The sequence below is a fragment of the Pinus tabuliformis genome, chromosome 2_2 (assembly GCF_031772625.1).
Source record: "Pinus tabuliformis cultivar Carrire ecotype Pingquan chromosome 2_2, CPIR1, whole genome shotgun sequence".
Classification (NCBI taxonomy): Eukaryota; Viridiplantae; Streptophyta; class Pinopsida; order Pinales; family Pinaceae; genus Pinus; species Pinus tabuliformis.
The window spans coordinates 58,133,101-58,156,670 of record NC_142300.1 but is presented as its reverse complement, the minus strand read 5'-3'; the positions used below and the strand labels follow the sequence as shown (position 1 = coordinate 58,156,670).

The 23,570-nt window shown below is 44.1% G+C and overlaps 1 protein-coding gene across 5 annotated transcripts in view; it reads left to right on the top strand.

Moving 5' to 3' along the window:
- Nucleotides 1–2,781: 2,781 nt before the first annotated feature.
- LOC149191462 (uncharacterized) overlaps nt 2,782–23,570 on the top strand; it is a 361,968-nt gene continuing 341,179 nt past the window's right edge. For 4 of the 5 annotated variants that reach the window (XM_089404284.1, XM_089404283.1, XM_089404282.1 and 1 more), the window contains exons 1-3: nt 2,783–3,165; nt 3,277–3,357; nt 4,140–4,340. In XM_089404284.1, coding sequence (XP_089260410.1) covers nt 2,959–3,165; nt 3,277–3,357; nt 4,140–4,340 — 489 coding nt within the window. In that variant the 5' untranslated portion in view covers nt 2,783–2,958. Of the gene's footprint in view, nt 3,166–3,276; nt 3,358–4,139; nt 4,341–23,570 lie in introns of all 5 variants that reach the window. The other variant, XM_089404280.1, reaches the window with a different exon arrangement.

Below are 23,570 nucleotides of genomic sequence, written 5' to 3'. Positions count from 1 at the left end.
CACTAGATGCATTGGTTTCAGTGTAGATATTGATTTCTAATCCTATTTGATTGCTTGCACTAGATGCATTGATTTCAGTGTAGATGTTGATTTCTAATCCTATTTGATTATTTGCACTAGATGCATTGATTTCAGTGTAGGTATCGATTTATGATTTGATGCAACTAGATGTATGATGTACATTAATTTCAAAGTAATTAGAATAATATTGTGCATTGATTTCAGTGTAAGCACATATTTTCCCCCTCCATCTATATCTCTATTTCCCATTGTCTCTCATTCTTTATCTCTCTATCTCACCCCCCAAACATACACACTATCTCTCCATATCTATCTATCTGTCTCTGCCTCCCTTTTCCCCTCCCCCTCTCTCTCTTCCCCTTCTCTCTCTCTCTAACACTTCTCTCTCCATGTCTATATCTCTTCCTCCCTCCCTGTCTTTGCCTATCTCTTCTTCCCTCTCTCCCCACCTCCATTTATATCCTTATCTCCCCTTGTCTCTCCTTCTCACCCCCAAAACATACACACTCTCCCTTAGTGTAATCACATACAAATTATTCATGACGTGTATTGACTTATGTGTTACAGTAATTCAATCATAAATTCAATGCTTGAATTTCCATCCTAAATAAAATGTTCACTTACCCGAAATGTTTTCTTCGTGAAACTGTAAACTATTTGTAATTGACTACATTCTTATTATTCCAATTTTCCATCATTCAACATTGTTAATCACTTTGCATTCAAACAGGACAATAGAAAATAAATATCATTGAAAATTATTTGAGGTTTATCACTCCATAAGTCAGAATAATTGACTTTGGAGAAAACTACTATTAATACACGACAATAGAAAATAACTAGGGGTTTAATATTCCATCAGTCATAATAATTGACTTCGGAGAAAACTACTATTAATATTGGAGAGCAAAGACACAAGGTATCATGTTTACTACAGTAACTTGACTTAAATATTTGAATGGTAAATGATTTCAACTGTCCTTTTCATATGATCTATGTGAGAAAATGACAAAACTAACAAGTGTGACAATAAGAAATAGTTTTAGATTGATCACAATGAAGATTGTTTGTAATTGACTATATTTTTATTATTCACATTTTCTATCATTCAACATTGTCACATTGTCAGTTTGCACTCCAAATTTGCATTTCATCATTTTTCATCATTCAAGTTACTAACGGGCTCTCTCATCTCAACAAACTGAAATATCTAAGCAAATTTAAAATTAATTTGACCAAATTAATTTTACATATTTAGCATATTTAAAATGATCAAATAATTTGACCAAATTAATTTAACATATTTAGCATATTTAAAATGATCAAAATAATTAGATGTTCATTAATTTTGTATGACCGCACAAGACTGAAACCAATCTAGATCCATCTTAAATCTGGATCTATATCATTCAACATTGTTACATTGTCACTTTGCACTCCAAATTTGTATTTCATCATTCAAGTTACTAACAAACTCTCTCATCTCAACAAATTGAGATATCTACACAAATTTAAAATTAATTTGACCAAATTAATCTTACATATTTAACATATTTAAAATGATCAAAATAATTAGATGTTCATTCAACATTGTTACATTGTCACTTTGCACTCCAAATTTGTATTTCATCATTCAAGTTATAATAGGCTCTCTCATCTTAACAAATTGAGATATCTACGCAAATTTAAAATTAATTTGACCAAATTAATCTTACATATTTAACATATTTAAAATGATCAAAATAATTAGATGTTCAACAGATTTTGTATGACCGCACAACACTGATACCAATCTAGATCCATCTTAAATTTGGATCTATCAAGTGCTCAAAAGTATCAAATCCCTGGAGGTGCAAACCTTTCTTCAAGTTTTACACTAAAAAAAATTTACACATGGAGAGATTCAATGTGTCTCGACACTTAATAAATGAGGGATTAAAATAAATCTAAACCGATTTTAAATAAATCTCTTCCCTAAGAAGAAGAAGAAGAAATTATTTTAACGTCCACGAGGCTAAAGATAGCCTGTGTGACAGATTGCTTCTTCATCTGCTTGATGTCTTCGGCCCTTTTTCTGTGAAGCTTCACAATAAATGTTCCTAGCTTCTCGACAAACCCCTCGCTAAATAGATTATCCCAAGAGCTCGCTGCTAGCATATCTGCATAACTTTCCCTGTTGTCTTTGAATGCCTCACATTCTAAAATGAAATGTTTTTCTGTTTCCACTTTTTCGGAAGAACAAAAAATGCATACCCTTTCCTCCCACACTTCCTTTGGCCTTTTCCATCGCCCTGTTTCACAACGGAGTTGATGAGAATTAGTTCTTAACTGAGCAATAAGAATTTTGGCTCTCCAATAAATATTGGCCTCTATGTATGCTTTTGGTTGATGATTATGAGTGGGATTAAAAACTTCAATATAATATTTTTTCTTTCTTCCTAGCTCCTTATCCCAAGTACGTTTGTGGAACTTTTCCATAACAAAAGCTTTTATCTCTTTGCTGTTTATGGGATACGCGTTCAAGCAACTACCCCATTTACTAAACCATTTGTTATTTTGCTGCATCCAATTTTTTTTTCTCTTGCACAATCTATCATTAAAAACAACCTTAAGCCATCTACCTTCTTCCATTTACTCCATTTTTTTAGCCTTTTCCATTTACTCATTTTTTTTTAAAAACCTTATGACTTGCACAATAGCAATTGCTTCAAACCACATGATATTATTCCAAAATGGAAACCAAACAAGGCTTATAAACTTTTACGGACTTGAAATTTCTGCAGATACAAAGTCACGTTGTCTATATAGCTCCGATTCATTCATTCCAACCCGTTGCCCCCTTGCTCTGTACTCTTCATTGTTCAGTGTTTTTGGTGGGTGTCATATGATCATAGCTTCGAAGGCAAATATTTCGTCGTTCACCGTGTTTGGGAGTGAATGGCTCTGAGAAGATACAGCGGCAGCTTTCATGCCATTATACGCAATGCATATGCTTCAAAGCTGCTACTGGTATCTCCTTCCGACAATTTTTCTTCCACTTCTCCGAGGCGCATCAATGCAGACATGTTTCCTTTACCTAAATTTTCCTTTTCACCGGACAATCCAAGGGGACTCCTCAAGCCTGCTGAAACATTACCATTATCGGTACCTACTCTCATTCATTGAAATCTACTTTATCTAAATTTTTTCACTGACAGTATGGGAATAGAACTACTGTCCTCTAATCTCTGCGTGAAACCCTCATGGTGTTGACAGGTGTCACATAGTTGTGGACTGAAAATGCCGTTCTGCAATGCAAAGCTGAGCATGTACAGGAGTCTGTCATCTGGGCCAAAGGTACGCAGCAAACTATAAAGCCTTGTATAATGGCATTATGGTTCAGTAGGTCTGCGAGTTGAATATATCAAATCAAACTAAATTTTCTTAACATTGTGACATTTAAACCGGCCAAACTAGCCTAAATTATTTCCTTTAGGTAGAGGTGCTAAGAAAGTGGCATTGAGGCACCTGGGCATAAATTCTGTACAGGGACTTGCTGGGTGCTTTAAACCTATTTAAACCACACAAGATATAGCCAATTTTAATCAGTTTTAACTCAAATATTTTCTGATAAATAAACATTTTATCACAATGTAACCAGTGGTTCTAATTTAAAGTGTCAGCTTGGTCAAAGGCCAATTTGGAGTCCGAAACCCCTTTGTTTGTGGGCAAAGAACCCCTCCGCATAGACATTTAACTGTTCAGTAATTTATAATATACTTTTCTCTATGAAGTTGAGCTAGCTGAATTCATAAATTGCCAAGGTGTTTGCTCGAACTTTGAAAATTGGAAGTTTATATCAGGTCTTTGATTGCAGACACAACAGTTTTCATAGAGGAATTCATTAAACATTTTATCAAAGTTAAAGTTTTATGCTTTTCGGAAGTTGTACGTTACGTGGAGATTTTCTCTTTAAGAATGGAAATTTCGACAATTTATTTTATTAGAAAAATGCTCGGAATCACCCATTAGACACCATCATTTGGCAGAAACATTTTCTGAGTCTTGGAAGTATCAAGGTTCTCGTAGATTCTACTTTTTCTTTATTATTCTCAGTGAATGTATGGAATGTTTTACAGGAGAGATATAAGGTTCACTACTCCAAGGCAAGTGAAACTGCCGGGCAACGCCAGAAATCTGAGGCCAAGGTTGCTGCCTTTCTCAGATCAATGCAAGAAAAAATGAAGTCGGAGGAACTACCTACTGCTGCCTTGGGTCTTGGGTTGGCTGGTGCCATTCCATTTATCCTTTTGACTCCCGCATTTTCTTCACTTCTGCCGGTAAGTGTACAGTGCTTATACCAATTGATGTGAAAATGAAGAGGCATTAGTGTTCTTGTCCAACGTGAAGTCCTTGCTCAAGAAATGATTTAATTTTAAGATTGCTTGTTTTAGTGTTTGAGCTTACGTAGCTTCAGAGTACAGCACAACTATGTAGAATATAACAAGATTGCTGATGAGATCCAGTCTGATTACATAAGGGCATTAATCATTTTTTAGTGGATTAAATTACCGCTAGCGATATAATGAAAATAAAAATAAGCCTCCTCCATCGAATGAGGATGCTCATCTGTGAACAGACGAATGACGGACAATTCTAGTTGTAATCCCAATAGGAAGCCTTGTAGACGGGGCATATCTCAAAATATCCAAACAAGGTACACTGAATTGATTCGTATACAATATTTATTTGAATAAAGCACTTTATCTTTCATGACTTAGCAGACAAAATCTGTTTGATATCTAATAAACAATAGTTAGACCAATACAAATAATACACATGTCATGTCCCTTCTCAAATACTTTTGTAACAGGTTGTTGCTACACAATTTTGTCTTAGGAAAAGAGCCCAGCATTTTCGATTTAGGGACTTAGGAGGAAATTCGACTTTATTTGGCTGCTAGTGGAATGTGGGGGCCACCCACATGTGAATTCGAACTAGGCCATTTGAATGGTTTGGAGGGAAGTCAAATCGCTAGATGGAGGGGCCCACATGAGGCAAGGAAGGCCCAAGGAGTTAAAAAGAGGAGGAAGCTCTCATTTGAATTCATTCTTACATCTTGCAAATCGAAATTACTTGACTGTTCGCTCTGCTATTTAGTTGAGTCAACCGACTGTTTAGCCACGAATCTCTCAAGCGTGAGATTCAACCTTTCCTTTCGGGGACCTTCTGTGCCTGTCCTAGGGAGGCAGTTCCATAAGCGTTTCATGAGATCCGGGAGTGTGCTATAGCACTACCATTTAGCCACAAACATGGAGTGCGTATTTCTAGCTAGCTGGAGAATACGCAGCAGTTGGAGCCATCATTGATCAGACATTTGCCGAGAGGGTTAGAGAATTGGGAGAGCAGCAGTAGACCAACATTTCTTGTGAGTTTTGGATCCAGTGGAGCCAACATCCTAGCAGTTCGAATTACTGGGCTTGGGGACAGCGCAGAAGGCCAGTCCAACATTTTCATGGAGCTTAGGAGTAGGTGCTACAGGCTGGAAGCCCATCCGGGAAGTTAGGGGATTTATAGTAGGGGTTAGCCCAACACTTTGAGACTATTTCCGGGAGGATTTACAGGCATATTCCACTAGGCCAAGTTTCGCAGTTGTTGTTGAAGTTGGGCTCCTTGGGGGTCGAATTTCATAAGTCTAAACCAGCTAAATTTCTTCATGGGTTTTTCTGGGTTTAGGCTAAGGAGTCCGGGGTTAAAATCTTATAATTTTCTGAGCACAGGAAGTGGACTTTCCAACCATTTGAACTTAGCAGAAAAAATAGTTTTCTGGGCAGCGCAATGCAGATTGGTGTAGTAGTTGGGGAAATCATTGGTTCAACCATTTCTCACCTGGGTTTGGTCATGCTTGTCCATTGAGACAAGCTCAGGTGCACCATTCTATTATCCATTGTATTTTGCCCTCAAAGAAGTAATAAAATGGCTCAGCAGTTCCTTATTTACAGCGTTTCCATGGGTGTTTAATGTGTATTTCGCTTTTATATTTTGTTGCACAAATTATATGCTTTATATCACTTGTATTCCTATTTAGGAACATTACAGTGGTATCGGAGCCTAGTTCTTGGCTCAACTGTGGGGATTTTCTCCTATGAGAGAAGGGGACCAACAAAACATCACATACCGAAGGCAGAGGTACTAGAGCAGAGAAAGAGAGTTGGAGATTACTCCAGACACGGAGGACAGAGGGAAAGCAGTGGTAGAAGAGGAGGACATGGTGGAACCCAAGAGCAGGGAAGAAATGGTTTTTGACAACCTCCTGAGAGCCTTGAGTGACTTAGCCAAGGGTCAGAAAGATATGCTGGAAGAGATAAAACTGCAAAATAGAGAGAGGACCACTCCTAGAGGGTTTCTGTTTGGGGAAACTTTTGGAGCCTCTCAGCCATTCGATCCCCCGTCACCAACAGCGCAACACCCATCAGTTAGTGGGCCAACTCGTGCCACACGTGCTCTCTTTCGTCCTAGTGGCACAAATCGAATCTGCAAGGGGTGAAGACCCCATTCAGATGGGAGACTATTTTAGAGAGTGGCAATCTATGGATGCAGACTTTAGGGAAGCACTCTCTTTCAGAGATTTCCGCAAGCTCAAGCAGAGTGAGAAGAACAAGGGTTATGGAGGACAACGAACCCAGAACTATGAGCTGCAAAGGTCCATAGGGAGGATGTACTTCCCTACTTTCGATGGCACTGCCAAGTGCACGGCTAGGGCTTGGGTTGAGAAGATGGACACCTACTTGCAACTCAACTGGATGACAGAACAGGAAGCCATCAAGATGGACACGCTACACATGGAGGGGGAAGCCCATGACTGGTGGTTTCATGGCTTGGCTACCCTAGAGCATGCCAATGTGGCTTCTTATGAGGACTTCACTAGGAGGGTGGTGGAGCATTTTGAACAAAGAGATCTAGAGGCCCATTTCAGAGAGCTGACACAACTGTGCCAAACAGGCAACCCTGAGCAATACATGTCAAAGTTTCTTCTAGTATCAGTAATGGTCTTGGATCTATCAGAGGCTAGGAGGGTGTGCACCTTCATTGAGGGCTTACTTGAGCGCCTGCGTGGACTGGTGAAGTCTCGCAGACCCTCCACGCTGTAGGAGGCAGTTTTGTGCGCCAAAGATCTATAGGGGGCTATCCCCAATATTAGAGCGCCTTTTCCTGCACAGACCCCTTTTCCACAAAAGGGGCATGAGACTAGATCTCCACCTCAGAGAACCACACAGGGGCAGGGGCAGCTAGATGATGAGACACGAAAGGACCTCAGGTGGAGGAATTTGTGCTTCACATGCAGGGAGCCCTGGGCGCTAAGCCATTGGTGCACTACCGATAAAGCACACTATATTGAGGTTTTTTTAGATAGTCACCAGGAAGACGAGGTGGAGCAGGAGTGTGGTGTGGGAGATGGTGAGAGTCCGACAGACAGAGGGCCACCACTACGACCTCCACAGGGAGGGGCATCCCTTGCCCCATCCGGGGGAGTACTTTCTTCCTTATGTGGGATTCCCAAATTTTTGACATTGAGGATCAGAGGCACTGTACAAGGGCAGTGGGTGTAAGTCCTAGTTGACAATGGGGCTACCCACAACTTCATAGATGACCAATTGGTTCAGAGGAGGGGCCTCACCATGACTGAGTTTGAGGGCTTTTTAGTCCTAGCACCAGGTGATCGCACCATACAATGCACTCGATATGTGCCTGCCTTGACAGTAGTTATGGGGAACTACTTGATGATGAACCATTTCTTTGTGGTCGATGTGCCAGACACTAACATGGTGATGGTGTGTGGTGGCTGTACTCCCTTGGGCGAGTCACGACAGATTGGAGGAAGCCAGAGATGGAGTTCATTGTGTTGGATGGCCAACTGGTAATTTCGAGAGGCATGCAGTTCTATTCACCTCAGACGGTCTCGACCCACATGATGGAGGCAGATCTGCGACATGGGGATATTGCATGGACAGTAGAGCTAAGGATTTCAGAGGTTGGGGGACAGGCCCAACCCACCAGACATACCGGCTTTATTGGACAGATACACAGTTGTGTTTGGGGACATTCCACTAGGGCAGCCACCAGATAGGGGATTCGAGCACACTATGGAGTTGGAGCTGGGTGTGCAGGTAGTGATCACCACCCCTTATAGTCATCCATCCCAAGGCCTATAAGGATGAGATAGAGAAGGCCATTCAGGAGCTATTAGCATTGGGCCATATCAGTCCAAGTTCCAGTCCCTTCGCTTCTTTAGTAGTACTAGTGAAGAAGAAGGATTGAAGAACTGGTACCCCATTCCCTGCATAGATGAGCTGATGGATGAGCTTAGAGGAGTCAAGTACTTCTCTAAGATCGATTTGCATTCGGGGTACCACCAAATCAGGGTGAGGGATCAAGATATCCCCAAGACAGCTTTCCGGTGCCATTATGGGCACTTCGAGTTCCTGGTCATGCCATTTGGGCTGACCAACGCGTCGGCAACTTTCCAGTCATGCATGAACCATGTCTTTCGGGGACAGTTGAGGAGGTTTGTGCTGGTTTTCTTTGATGACATTCTGATTTATAGCCGGACATGGGAGGAGCATCTCCAACACTTAGAGGAGGTACTACGCATCCTGGAGGAGCAACGGTTTTATGCCAAACTATCCAAGTGCGAGTTGGCTTGACAAAGATGCTCGACCTATGGCATATCATCGGTGTTGATGGGGTGAAGGCCCATGAGGAGAAGATACGGGCCATCCGGGACTGGGCGGTACCACGAGATTGTTGAAATTTCTAAGTCTGACACATCAGAAATTCCTACTGCATTATCTGGTTTATTTCACCTACTTGTTTATTCCTTAACAAGTTATTTATCCATATAAATACTAAAAATAAACACAAATGCAGTCTCAACTCATATACAGATCATCAACTGAAATAATAGACAAACACACAAGGGACACCATTATTTTTGGACAATCGTCCCTAGAAAAACCCAATGCGGGAAAACCGGTGCAACAGTTATGAGGGTTTTATTATTAAGCAACTTTCTTGAGTACAACTAGGGTGCCAAACTGGCTCACCCAATAGATATTTTTACACGGTAGTAAAACCTCTTCTTGGAGACAGATATTCAGCTTCTCAGCACTAGTCTGCCCCACGAAAATCCTTCCGACACTTCTCCAAGGCTTTGCGTCAGCCTTGCTAGCCTCTGCGTAACTCTAGAACCCTCTGCTTCAGCCTTCTACCTATCTGTGTCAACTCTCTGGCTCTTTGCATCACCCACGTAGGCCCCTCAGCCTCTGCGCAGTCTCTAGCTGCCTTTGCGTGGCTTCTGCTACCTCTGCGTAGCCTCCTCAGCCACTGCGCTGACCCTCTGGCACTATCTCTACCTCTCTGCTATGTACTCACTGCCCCTCGCTGCAACTCAGATCACTTGTTCGAATTTTCTCAGCAAACCCCTCTCCAGAAAATCGAACTGATTGATCAGTCTTGGTGTATCTCCAACTGACCCTCAAGCCTCCTCTTATACTTTTCTTGTTGAGTTTTCAACGGTCGAGATTAGGTCTCTAATCAACGGCTAAGATTAGATTTGGCTTGATCCATGTCATTTAGAACATTCTCACCGAGTTTTATATTAATACCCATTAATATTTTAATTTTCCTAAGTTTAGACTTAGGAAACCCATTAAAAATATTAATTATTTTAATATCTCTCTATCTGGATGGAATTTTCCCAAACCATTTATGGGTCTTGGAGGTCTCATGTGCTTTAGCCTCTCCACCAATTTTCATGGCTAGAGCACATCCGATGCTACCACAAATCAACACTCCCTCTTAGCAAGGAATGTGTTCTAGTAATGCTCCACCATTGAATATCACACTGATCCTCCAGCACCGGTACTTGTGTTGATGCTGGGCCTGCTGCCCTACATCCATTGCACTGCTGCCCATGGCTCTGCCACTGCTACATCTGTACTGCAGCTCCCTCTCAAGATGCTGCATCATGCTACCTATAGCACTACCACTGCTAACTGCTGCACTGCAACTCAGTCACTAAGAATTAAGTAACTGATCTACCCAGATACTGACATCTTTGTCAGTGCGGAAGCCTCTTGATGCTGAAGCTACCTCTGCTGCTATCCTGTGCTCCCTTTGCTGCCTCTGCGCTACTGCAAACGCCTCTGTGCCTCTCGCACTGTTGCAACCACCTCTGTGCCTCTCTGCACAGCTGCAACCATCTCTGTGCCTCTCGCATTGCTGCGACCTCCACTGCGCTGCTACAGGCCTCTGCACTCTAGCATTGCCTTGTCGCTCCATCGCATCTTACTTCTACCCACATCTGTCATCTTGCTACTGTCATTCGGGGCTCCCGTAGTCGGATATGATCCAAGAGTTTGGGTATCTCAAGGATCCTGCCCCTCATCTTCTGTAGTCCTCCTGACTACAGTGCGATGTCACCCCACCTCTTCTCTAGAGGTGCATGAGCACTCATGGCGCAGTCGTCATCTGTCTTGACTTCTTTCTCCGCCTTAGCCCAAGTTGCCTTGGAGTCAAAAGCCTCTCCCTTATTCTTCTTCCTGTGACATTGGGTAGCACAATGACCTAGGTCCCCACAATGGAAGCACTTCACTTTGGAGATGTCCTTCTTCTTCCTCTTCCCCTGCTGTCCTGCAAATGCCAGAGCCACATCTTCCTCCTCCTCTTTCTTGATTCGACCTCCTTTGCTGCTACTTCCTGCCTTGGTCAACGGTCTGATCTCTTCTTGGCGAAGAGCTGCCCACATCTCTTCCCATCCTGGAAGAATAGCTCTACCCAAAATGCCTTGGACAAATGTTTCCCACTCCTCGAAGACTGCATTCAAGGTGGTGCTCACCATGAACTCCTGATCCGGTGTGGCCCCAATGGAAGTAAGTTGGTCCCGAATCTCCTCCAATCTGAGGAGGTATAGATCTATCTGCTCCCCCTTTTGCATTTGATACGACCACAGTTGATTCTCTAATAGCATCTTCCGCTGCACAGAAGTGCCCTGATACAATGTCATCAAAGTATCCCACATCTCCTTTGCCGTGTTCTTCTCGGCAATATGTGGTATGACATGATCCTTGACCCCATCAAGGATTATGCACTTTGCCTTTGCCATTGCATCCTCATACTTCTCATTATCAGCTGGGTCTACTGGGATAACCACGGTTCTCAAGGCGAAGCCCTTGATGCGATGTCTATCCAGAACAGACAGGATCCTGGCGTTCCAGATGACAAAGTTGGAGGCCCTGTCCAACTTGTCTTGATCCCTCTGTCCGTTCATTGCCATCTCTGCTCCTCTTTTGGACTCCCTCTGGGTGTCGACTTCCCTCTTGGAAGTTCTCTCCTAGACTCCCTCTGAGTCTCGATTTCCCTACTGGAAATCTTCCTACCAACTGTCGATCTGCTCCTCTCCGATCCTCTTTGCAACAGCAACTCGGATCTGGATTTCTTGCCTAGACATCCGTCAAGGCAGTGACTCCCTCTACCTTGGTTCTGTCCTGTTAGGTATTGTTTTGCTTCGACAACAACAGCACCCCACCAGCTTTCTAATCCACAATTTGCCCACAACTCCCTATGCCCCAGCAACTGAAGAAATTGAGCCTTCTAGCTCTTCGCAATCCCGGCAGAGGTTGAATCACTTCTTTGGCCAACTGCGTCAAGCCTACCTAACTAAGTAGGATGACGTGGCTCTTCGTGAGCCTCGCCTGTCTCTCTCTGCCTCTGCACTTGGCCCTCTCTCTGGCTCGAAATGATGACACATGCCCTCTGCGTCACTCCTTCTCTGTTGCTTTCTGCTTAGGTGCAGCTCTGTCTCTCAGGACAGCTGCTATTGCTGTAAATACTTCTGATTACACTGGTGCCTTCAATTCTCCTGTGATCTGCAATGCTCTGATACCATGTTGAAATTTCTAAGTCTGACACGTCAGAAATTCCTACTACATTATCTGGTTTATTTCACCTACTTGTTTATTCCTTAACAAGTTATTTATCCATATAAATACTGAAAATAAACACAAATGCAGTCTCAACTCATATACAAATCATCAATTGAAATAATAGACAAACACACTAGGGATGCTGTTATTTTTGGACAATCGTCCCCAGAAAAACCCAATGCGAGAAAACCGGTGCAACAGTGTTGAGGATTTTATTATTAAGCAGCTTTCTTGAGTACAACTAGGGTGCCAAACTGGTTCACCCAATAGAGATTTTTACACGGCAGTAATACCTCTTCTCGGAGACAGATATTCAACTTCTCAGCATTAGTCTGCCCCTCGAAAATCCTTCCGGCGCTTCTCCAAGGCTTCGCGTTAGCCCTGCTAGCCTCTGCGTAGCTCTAGAACCCTCTGCGTCAGCCTTCTGCCTCTCTGCGTCAGCCTGCTAGCCTCTGCATAGCTCTAGAACCCTTTGCGTTAGCCTTCTGCCTCTCTGCGTCAGCTCTTTGGCCCTCTGCGTCAACCATGCAGGCCCCTTAGTCTCTGCGCAGTCTCTAGCTGCCTCTGCGTAGCCTCCTCAGTCACTGCGCTGACCCTTTGCCACTATCTCTGCCTCTCTGCTATCTATTCATTGCCCCTCGCTGCGACTCAGGTCACTTGTTCGAATTTTCTTAGCAATCCCGTTCCAGAAAATCGAATTGACTGATCAATCTTGGTGTATCTCCAACTGACCCTCAAGCTTCCTCATATACTTTTCCTGTTGAGTCTTCAACGACCGAGATTAAGTCTCTAATCAACGGCTAAGATTAGATTTGGCTTGATCCATGTCATTTAGAACATCTTCACCCAGTTTTATATTAATTACCCATTAATATTTTAATTTTCCTAAGTTTAGACTTAGGAACCCCATTAAAAATATTAATTATTTTATGTCTCTGTAACTGGGTGGAATTTCCCCAAACCATTTCTGGGTCTTGGAGATCTCATGTGCTTTAGCCTCTCCACCAATTTTCATGGCTAGAGCACATCCGATGCTACCACAAATCAACACACCCTCTTAGCGAGGAATGTGCTCTAGTAATGCTCCACCACTGAACATCACACTGATCCTCTAGCAGTGATACCTGTGCTGATGCTGGGCCTGCTGCCCTTCATCCACTGCATTGTTTCCTCTTGTACTGTTGCCCATGGCTCTGCCACTGCCACTGCTACATCTTTACTGTAGCTACCTCTCAACATGCTGCATCGTGCTGCCTATGGCACTACCACTGCTAACTATTGCACTGCAACTCAGTTATTGAGAAGTAACTGATCTACCCAAATACTGACATCCTTGTCAGTTCGGAAGCCTCCTGATGCTGAAGCTACCTTTGCTGCTATCCTGTGCTCCCTCTGCTGCCTCTGCGCTGCTGCAAACACCTTTGTGCCTCTCGCACTGCTGCAACCACCTCTGTGCCTCTCTGCACTGCTACAACCATCTCTGTGCCTCTCGCACTACTGCAACCCCCACTGCGCTACTACAGACCTCTGCACTCTAGCACTGCCTTGTCGCTCCATCGCATCTTGCTTCTACCCACATCTGTCATCCTGCTACTGTCATTCGAGGCTCCCGTAGTCGGATATGATCCAAGAGTTTGGGTACCTCAAGGATCCTGCCCCTCATCTTCTGTAGTCCTCCTGACTACAGCGCGATGTCACCCCACCTCTTCTCTAGAGGTGCATGAGCACTCATGGCACAGTCGTCATCTGTCTTGACTTCTTTCTCCGCCTTAGCCCAAGTTGCCTTGGAGTCAGAAGCCTCTCCCTTATTCTTCTTCCTGTGACATTGGGTTGCACAATGACCTAGGTCCCCACAATGGAAGCACTTCACTTTGGAGATGTCCTTCTTCTTCCTCTTCCCCTGCTGTCCTGCAAATGCCAGAGCCACATCTTCCTCCTCCTCTTTCTTGATTCGACCTCCTTTGCTGCTACTTCCTGCCTTGGTCAACTGTCTGATCTCTTCTTGGCGAAGAGCTGCCCACATTTCTTCCCATCCTGGAAGAATAGCTCTACCCAAAAATGCCTTGGACAAATGTTTCCCACTCCTCGAAGACTGCATTCAAGGCGGTGCTCACCATGAACTCCTGATCCGGTGTGGCCCCAATGGAAGTAAGTTGGTCCCGAATCTCCTCCAATCTGAGGAGGTATAGATCTATCTGCTCCCCCTTTTGCATTTGATACGACCACAGCTGATTCTCTAATAGCATCTTCCGCTGCACAAAAGTGCCCTGATACAATGTCATCAAAGTATCCCACATCTCCTTTGCCGTGTTCTTCTCGGCAATATGTGGTATGACATGATCCTTGACCCCATCAAGGATTATGCACTTTGCCTTCGCCATTGCATCCTCATACTTCTCATTATGAGCTGGATCTACTGGGATAGCCACAGTTCTCAAGGCGAAGCCCTTGATGTGATGTCTATCCAGAACAGACAGGATCATGGCCTTCCAGATGACAAAGTTGGAGGCCCCGTCCAACCCATCTTGATCCCTCAGTCCGTTCATTGCCATCTCCGCTCCTCTTTTGGACTCTCTCTGAGTCTCGACTTCCCTCTTGGAAGTTCTCTCCTAGACTCCCTCTGAGTCTCGATTTCCCTACTGGAAATCTTCTCGCCAACTGTCGATCCGCTCCTCTTTGCAACTGCATCTCGGATTTGAATTTCTTTGCTAGAAATTTGTCAAGGCAGCGACTCCCTCTACCTTGGTTCTGTCCCGTTAGGTACTGTTCTAGTTCGACATTAACAACACCCCACTAGCTTCGTAATCCACAATCTGCCCACAACTCCCTATGCCCCAACAATTGATGAAACTGAGCCTTCTAGCTCTGCGCAATCCTCGCAAAGGCTGAATCATTCCTCTGGCCAACTGCTTCAAGCCTACCTGACTGAGTAGGATGACATTGCTCTTCGTGAGCCTCTTCTGCCTCTCTCTGCCTCTGTGCTGGCCCTCTCTCTGGCTCGAAATGATGACGCAAGCCCTCTACGAGGCCTGCATCACTCCTATGCTGCTTTCTGCTTAGGAGCAATTCTGTCTCTCGGGACAATTGCTACTGTTGCAAATACTTCTGATTACGCTGCTGCCTTCAATTCTCCTGTGATCTGCAATGCTCTAATACATGTCAGAAATTCCTACTGCATTATTTGGTTTATTTCACCTACTTGTTTATTCCTTAACAAGTTATTTATCCATATAAATACTGAAAATAAACACAAATGCAGTCTCAACTCATATATAGATCATCAACTGAAATAATAAACAAACACACAAGGGACAGTTATTTTTGGACAATCGTCCCCGGAAAAACCCAATGTGGGAAAACTGGTGCAGCAGTTCTGAGTACAACTAGGGTGCCAAACTGGCTCACCCAACAGAGATTTTTACATGGCAGTAATACCTCTTCTCGGAGACAGATATGCAGGTTCTCAGCACTAGTCTGCCCCACGAAAATCCTTCTGACGCTTCTCCAAGGCTTTGCGTTAGCCTTGCTAGCCTCTACGTAGCTCTAGAACCCTCTGCGTCAGCCTTCTCCCTCTTTGTGTCAGCTCTCTGGCCCTCCGTGTCACCCACGTAGGCCCCTCAACATTTGCGCAGTCTCTAGCTGCCTTTGCGTGGCTCCTGCTGCCTCTGTGTAGCCTCCTCAGTCATTGCTCTGACCCTTTGGCACTATCTCTGCCTCTCTGCTATGTACTCACTGCCCTCGTTGCAACTTAGATCACTTGTTCAAATTTTCTCAGCAAACCCCGCTCCAGAAAATCAAATTGACTGATCAATCTTGGTGTATCTCCAATTGGCCCTCAAGCCTCCTCTTATACTTTTCCTATTGAGTCTTCAACGACTGAGAGTAAGTCTCTAATCAACAGCTAAGATTAGATTTGGCTTGATCCATGTCATTTAGAACATTCTCACCCAGTTTTATATTAACGCCCATTAATATTTTAATTTTCTTAAGTTTAGACTTAGGAACCCCATTAAAAATATTAATTATTTTAATATCTCTCTATCAGGGTGGAATTTCCCCAAACCATTTCTGGGTCTTGGAGATCTCGTGCGCTTTAGCTTCTCTATCAATTTTCATGGTTAGAGCACATCCGATGCTACCACACATCAACACTCCCTCTTAGCGAGGAATGTGCTCTAGTAATGCTTCACCACTGAACATCACATTGATCCTCCAACACCGGTACCTATGCTGATGTTGGGCCTGCTGCCCTACATCCACTGCACTGCTGCCTCCTGTATTGTTTCCCATGGCTCTGCCACTGCCACTGCTACATCTATACTGCAACTCCCTCTCAAGATGCTGCATCATGCTGCCTGTAGCACTACCACTGCTAACTGTTGCACTGCAACTCAGTTAGTGAGAAGTAAGTAACTGATCTACCCAAATACTAACATCCTTGTCAGTTCGGAAGCCTCCCGATGCTGAAGCTTGAAGCTACCTCTGCTGCTATCCTGTGCTCCCTCTGCGCTGCTGCAAACACCTCTGTACCTCTCGCACTGTTGCAACCACCTTTATGCCTCTCTGCACTGCTGCAACCATCTCTATGCCTCTCGCACTGCTGCAACCCCCACTGCGCTGCTACAGACCTCTGCACTCTAGCACTACCTTGTCGCTCCATCGCATCTTGCTTCTACCAACATCCGTCATCCTGTTACTGTCATTCTAGGCTCCCGTAGCTGGATATGATCTAAGAGTTTGGGTACCTCTTGGATCCCGCCCCTCATCTTTTGTAATTCTCCTGAATACAGTGCGATGTCACCCGACCTCTTCTCTAGAGGTGCATGAGCACTCATGGCACAGTGGTCATCTTGTTGGCATTATGTTTCTGGTATGGCTATATGTTACAGATGTTGTACTTGATGGCAACTCCCGTGACAAGGCTCTCAATTTATTGAAAAATAAGAAGGACGCAGGAAAACTGTTCAGAAGGTGCGTACCCGCAGGTACACCTTGCAGGGACCGTGTCCAGAGATGCAGGCCAGCCATTCAGGAGGTGCGTCCACCCAGTGCACACATTTCAAGGCAGAGAAAAGCTCACGTGGGGGTTTCTTGTGTTTTACTCTTGGTATCTAGCCGACGGTATTGTGTTATTAAGGTGTCGGCTCGTGGTATTGTTCCATGATTTGAGGAGGAGCTTGCCTATATAAAGCAAAGGAGATCATTTGGTTTATGCATGGTTTTGGTTGAATATCTTATGAGGGCTAGATCTGGTCTAGATCTAAACAAGGCGAATCTACTGATGGACCGAGATCTCTTCGGCGCATGTTCAGATCTGTAGATCTGACTGTCTGGGTTACTTCTGAAGTCTTGAAATCATCTATGCCCGGAGGGACGCAGGTGCAGTAAGGGTTCAGGTGCGCCGGGACGCAGGCGCAGAAGGGTTCAGGTGCGCCGGGACGCAGGCGCAGAAGGGTTCAGGTGCGCTGGGACGCAGGCAGTTCAATAGACTCAGAGCGGGGGACGCAGGCTAGCAGTTGAGCAGGGTGAGTCCGGGACGCAGGCTAGCAGTTGAGCAGGGTGAGTCCGGGAAGCAGGCAAGCAGTGGAGCAGGGTGCTTCCTTCTCTTAAAATCTTTGTTTATCATTGTTGTGTTCTGGGTTTGGTCCTATTACTGTTGATCTGGTTACTACAGTGGATTGGGTGATTCTCTCATACTTGATGATCAATTGATGCTTATGGATCCAGTTTGAAAATTTATGAAAAGTGGTCCTTGTAAGAAAAGAAGTAGGGGGTTGTAACTCCCTTCCAGGAGAGACTGGAAAACGAGAGAGAGTTGTAGCTCTCTGCAGGTTGTAGCCTGCGTACTGGTAAAGGACTGCACCAGTACAAAACCATTGTAAAAGAAGTTTCTAATTTGAAAGAAGATAGAGACATATTGCAGCAGGTGGTTTTCACCCACATTGGGTTTCCACCTTACATCTTGTGTTCTTTGGTGTGACTATCTGTTTTCTTTGTTCATGCACATTATTTTATGGTACTGACATGCAAAAATAATTCAAAGATCAAATAAGGAAGGTTCATTAAAAGAATTAGATAATACTGATTCACCCCCCCCCCCCCCTCTCAGTATTATTTCCAACAATTGGAATCAGAGCAGGTCCTTCTGAGGAAGCTTGATCGTTTGAAGGAAAAGATCCATCAGAATGGCTAATCCAGAAAGAGAAGCACACATCAGGCCACCAGTCTTTGACGAGAACAATTTTACTCACTGGAAGATAAGAACCACTGCATATCTACAATCACTTGGAGCAGAAGTTTGGGGAATCGTAGAAGGAGGATACAAATTCCCATCAGCAACTCCTACAGATCCAACAGAGAAAAAGCAATATGAGCTCAATGCCAAAGCTGTTACTGTCTTATTGAGTAGTTTGACTCAATCAGAATTTATGAAGATCATGCATTTCAAATCAGCTAAGGAAATATGGGACAAAATCGTCACAAGCTACGAAGGAGATGATCAGGTAAAAAGAGCAAAGCTTCAAACTCTCAGAATCCGGTATGAAACTCTTAAGATGCGTAATAATGAAAGCATAGCTAATTATTTCCTGCGTATGGATGAGATAGTGAATTGTATGAGGGATCTGGGTGAAGAATTTGAGGAAGTTGTCTTAATTGAAAAAGTTTTGAGATCTTTGTCTGCTAAATTTGGTTCTAAAGTATCTGCCATAGAAGAAAAGGAGAATGTGCAGAAAATCACCATGTCACAACTTCATGGGATCTTAACTGCTTTTGAAATGCGACAAGAGGTACCACCAGAGGCCGCATTCGAAGTGTCAGAGGAAGAAGATGAGGTAAATTTTGTCAAGAATCTTGAACGGGGAACTGGACGGTTCAAAGGTAAGCTAACTTTCAAATGTTTTCTATGTGGTAGAGTTGGTCACTATGCTGCTAGATGTCCTCATAACAAAGGAAAGATATCTGAAGAAGATGGTAGAAGCTATTATACCCATATTAAAAGTTCATTCAATGATAGTGAAGATATTAGAAGTCTCATGGCACATAAGAAGAAGAATGCTTCATCCAATAATAGCGAAGATATTAAAAGTCTCATGGCACATGAAGAGAAGAATGCAGAAACTGAAGAAGTTGCCAAATTAAAAGAACAATTGGAGACAGAAATCAGGGTAAGGGAGCAATTGCAGGATATAGTAAAGGATCAGAGTACAACTATTCAGAAACTTGAATCAAAGATCCTCTCTCTAAAAGAAGATCTTAAAAAATCAACAGAACAGAACAGAGAAGATCTTGAAGATCAAGAACATGAAGTGACCAAACTAAAGCGACAAGTGGAAGAAGGAAGAAAAGCTGAAGAAGACCTAAGGAATCAATATCTGAAAAAGGAAGAACAACATCAAGTTGAGGTAAATATCTTGAAAGGTAAAATAGAAGAAAAAGATAAGCTTTTACGATTTCAAGATAGTACTAAAGTCTTGGATGATATTCTTAATAGTCAAAGGTCTCCTGCTATCAAGACTGGTCTTGGTTTTCACGAATATGTTGAAGGTGAATCTAGTTCACAAGGTGAGGCAAGAAACTCTAATGAGAAATCTGAAATGCTCAACAAGGAACAACCAAGGAAAGAAATTCCTCAAGGAAGATCCTTTACTCCTAACTATGGACGTGATAGACGATTATTTCCTCCACTGAAAAATGTTGAATGTTATGTATGTCATAATTTTGGACATATTGCAGCCAGATGTAGAAGTAGAATGGTTCAAGAAAGATCATCGCATCCCAGGTATTTCAGAGGATATTGTTTTGCCTGCAATGCATATGGACACAAAGCAATTGATTGTGATGGAAGGAACATGAAAAATGTAAGATGTTATACATGCAACAACTATGGGCATAAAGCAAGGGAATGCAGGAGTAGATTTCAAAATTCAAAACAAAAGGACCATACATCATCACAGTTGCAGGAATTGAAGAAGACAGAGACAGAAAGGTGTGGCATAATTCAGACAGCGGACATAACAGACACAGGGGAATCTGAAAGTGATGAAATTCAGTATTCCATCTTGCATACGCTGATATAATGAAGACAAGTCGCGTATATACGCGAGTTACAGGCTGCAAAGTCGCGTATATGAAGAAAGGGCAGCAGAACAGACTCAGGTTCAGTCATGGTTGGCTCAGACTCAGGGGGAGCAGAACAGACTCAGGAAATGGTTCAGTCATGGTTGGCTCACAGGTTCAGGGGGAGCATATAATGCATTGTTGGCATTATGGAGGATGGTCAGAAGGAGATCTTGGAAATAGCTGCAATATGTCTCTATCTCTTTCATGGTGGATTATGGTTCTTTGTTGCAGATCTGGTTCTTTTTCAGGGAGAGCATGATCTTAGGGGGAGTATACCCCTTTGCCCTTGATGTCAAAGGGGGAGAATGAAGCTGAAGTTTGTGAGGTTGCCATCAAGTCCAAAGGGGGAGATTGTTGGCATTATGTTTCTGGTATGGCTATATGTTACAGATGTTGTACTTGATGGCAACTCCCGTGACAAGGCTCTTAATTTATTGAAAAATAAGAAGGACGCAGGAAAACTGTTCAGAAGGTGCGTACCCGCAGGTACACCTTGCAGGGACCGCGTCCAGAGATGCAGGCCAGCCATTCAGGAGGTGCGTCCACCCAGTGCACACATTTCAAGGCAGAGAAAAGCTCACGTGGGGGTTTCTTGTGTTTTACTCTTGGTATCTAGCCGACGGTATTGTGTTATTAAGGTGTCGGCTCGTGGTATTGTTCCATGATTTGAGGAGGAGCTTGCCTATATAAAGCAAAGGAGATCATTTGGTTTATGCATGGTTTTGGTTGAATATCTTATGAGGGCTAGATCTGGTCTAGATCTAAACAAGGCGAATCTACTGATGGACCGAGATCTCTTCGGCGCATGTTCAGATCTGTAGATCTGACTGTCTGGGTTACTTCTGAAGTCTTGAAATCATCTATGCCCGGAGGGACGCAGGTGCAGTAAGGGTTCAGGTGCGCCGGGTTGCAGGCGCAGAAGGGTTCAGGTGCGCCGGGACGCAGGCGCAGAAGGGTTCAGGTGCGCCGGGACGCAGGCAGTTCAATAGACTCAGAGCGAGGGACGCAGGCTAGCAGTTGAGCAGGGTGCGTCCGGGACGCAGGCTAGCAGTTGAGCAGGGTGAGTCCGGGACGCAGGCTAGCAGTTGAGCAGGGTGAGTCCGGGAAGCAGGCAAGCAGTGGAGCAGGGTGCTTCCTTCTCTTAAAATCTTTGTTTATCATTGTTGTGTTCTGGGTTTGGTCCTATTACTGTTGATCTGGTTACTACAGTGGATTGGGTGATTCTCTCATACTTGATGATCAATTGATGCTTATGGATCCAGTTTGAAAATTTATGAAAAGTGGTCCTTGTAAGAAAAGAAGTAGGGGGTTGTAACTCCCTTCCAGGAGAGACTGGAAAACGAGAGAGAGTTGTAGCTCTCTGCAGGTTGTAGCCTGCGTACTGGTAAAGGACTGCACCAGTACAAAACCATTGTAAAAGAAGTTTCTAATTTGAAAGAAGATAGAGACATATTGCAGCAGGTGGTTTTCACCCACATTGGGTTTGCACCTTACATCTTGTGTTCTTTGGTGTGACTATCTGTTTTCTTTGTTCATGCACATTATTTTATGGTACTGACATGCAAAAATAATTCAAAGATCAAATAAGGAAGGTTCATTAAAAGAATTAGATAATACTGATTCACCCCCCCCTCTCAGTATTATTTCCAACACATCTGTCTCGACTTCTTTCTCCGCCTTCGCTGGAGTTGCCTTGGAGTCAGAAGCCTCTCCCTTATTCTTCTTCATGGGATACTGGGTTGCATAATGACCCAGGTCCCCACAATGGGAGCACTTCAATTTGGAGATGTCCTTCTTCTTCCTCTTCCCCCGTCGTCCCGCAGATGCCAGAGCTGCATCCTCCTCCTCCTTTTTCTTGATTCGACCTCCTTTGTTGCTACTTCCTGCCTTGGTCAACCGTCTGATCTCTTCTTGGCAAAGAGCTACCCACATCTCTTCCTATCCTAGAAGAATAGCTAAGCCCAAGATGCCTTGGACAAATGTCTCCCACTCCTTGGAGGCTGCATTCAAGGTGGTCCTCACCATGAACTCCTGATCCGATGTGGCCCCTATGGAAGTAAGTTGGTCCTGAATCCCTTGCAATCTGAGGAGGTATAGATCTATCTAGTCCCACTTCTGCATTTGATATGACCGCAACTGATTCTCTAATAGCATCTTCTGCGGCACGGAAGTGCCCTGATACAATGTTGTCAAAGTATCTCACATCTCCTTTGCTGTGTTCTTCTCGACAATATGTGGTATGACATGATCCTTGACCCCATCAAGGATTATGCACTTTGCCTTTGCCATTGCATCCTCATACTTCTCATTATTAGCTGGGTCTACTGGGATAACCACGGTTCTCAAGGCGAAGCCCTTGATGCGATGTCTATCCATAACAGACAGGATCCTGGCGTTCTAGATGACAAAGTTGGAGGCCCTATCCAACCTGTCCTGATCCCTCAGTCCGTTCATTGCCATCTCTGCTCCTCTTGTGGACTCCCTCTGGGTCTCGACTTCCCTCTTGGAAGTTCTCTCCTAGGTTCCCTCTGAGTCTCGATTTCCCTACTGGAAATCTTCCTGCCAATTGTCAATCCGCTCCTCTCCGATCCTCTTTGCAATTGCAACTCGGATCTGGATTTCTTGGCTAGAAATCCGTCAAGGCAACGACTTCCTCTACCTTGGTTATGTCCCCTTAGGTACTATTCTGCTTCGACAACAATAGCACTCCACCAGTGTCTTAATCCACAATCTGCCCACAACTCCCTATGCCCCAACAACTGAAGAAATTGAGCCTTCCAGCGTGGCGCAATCCCCGCAAAGGCTGAATCACTCCTCTGGCCAACTGCGTCAAGCCTACCTGACTAAGTAGGATGACGTGGCTCTTCATGAGCCTCTTCTGCCTCTCTTTGCCTTTGCGTTGGCCCTCTCTCTGGCTCGAAATGATGACGCAGGCCCTCTGCGTCACTCCTTCTCTGTTTCTTTTTGCTTAGGAGCAACTCTGTCTCTCGGGACAGTTGCTACTGCTGCAAATACTTCTGATTACGCTGGTGCCTTCAGTTCTCCTGTGATCTGCGATGCCTTGATACCATGTTGAAATTTCTAAGCCTGACACGTTAGAAATTCCTAGGCTCCGCGTCAGCCTTGCTAGCCTTTACGTAGCTCTAGAACCCTCTGCGTTAACCTTCTGCCTCTTTGCATCAGCTCTCTGGCCCTTTGCTTCACCCATGCAGGTCCCTCAGCCTCTGCGTAGTCTCTAGCTACCTCTGCATGGCTCTTGCTGCCTTTGCCTCAGTCACTGCGCTGACCCTCTGGCACTATCTCTGCCTCTCTACTATGTACTCACTGCCCCTTGCTGCAATTCAGATCACTTGTTCGAATTTTCTCAACGAACCCCGCTCCAGAAAAATCGAACTCACTGATCAATCTTGGTGTATCTCCAAATGACCCTCAAGCCTTGTCTTATACTTTTCTTGTTGAGTCTTC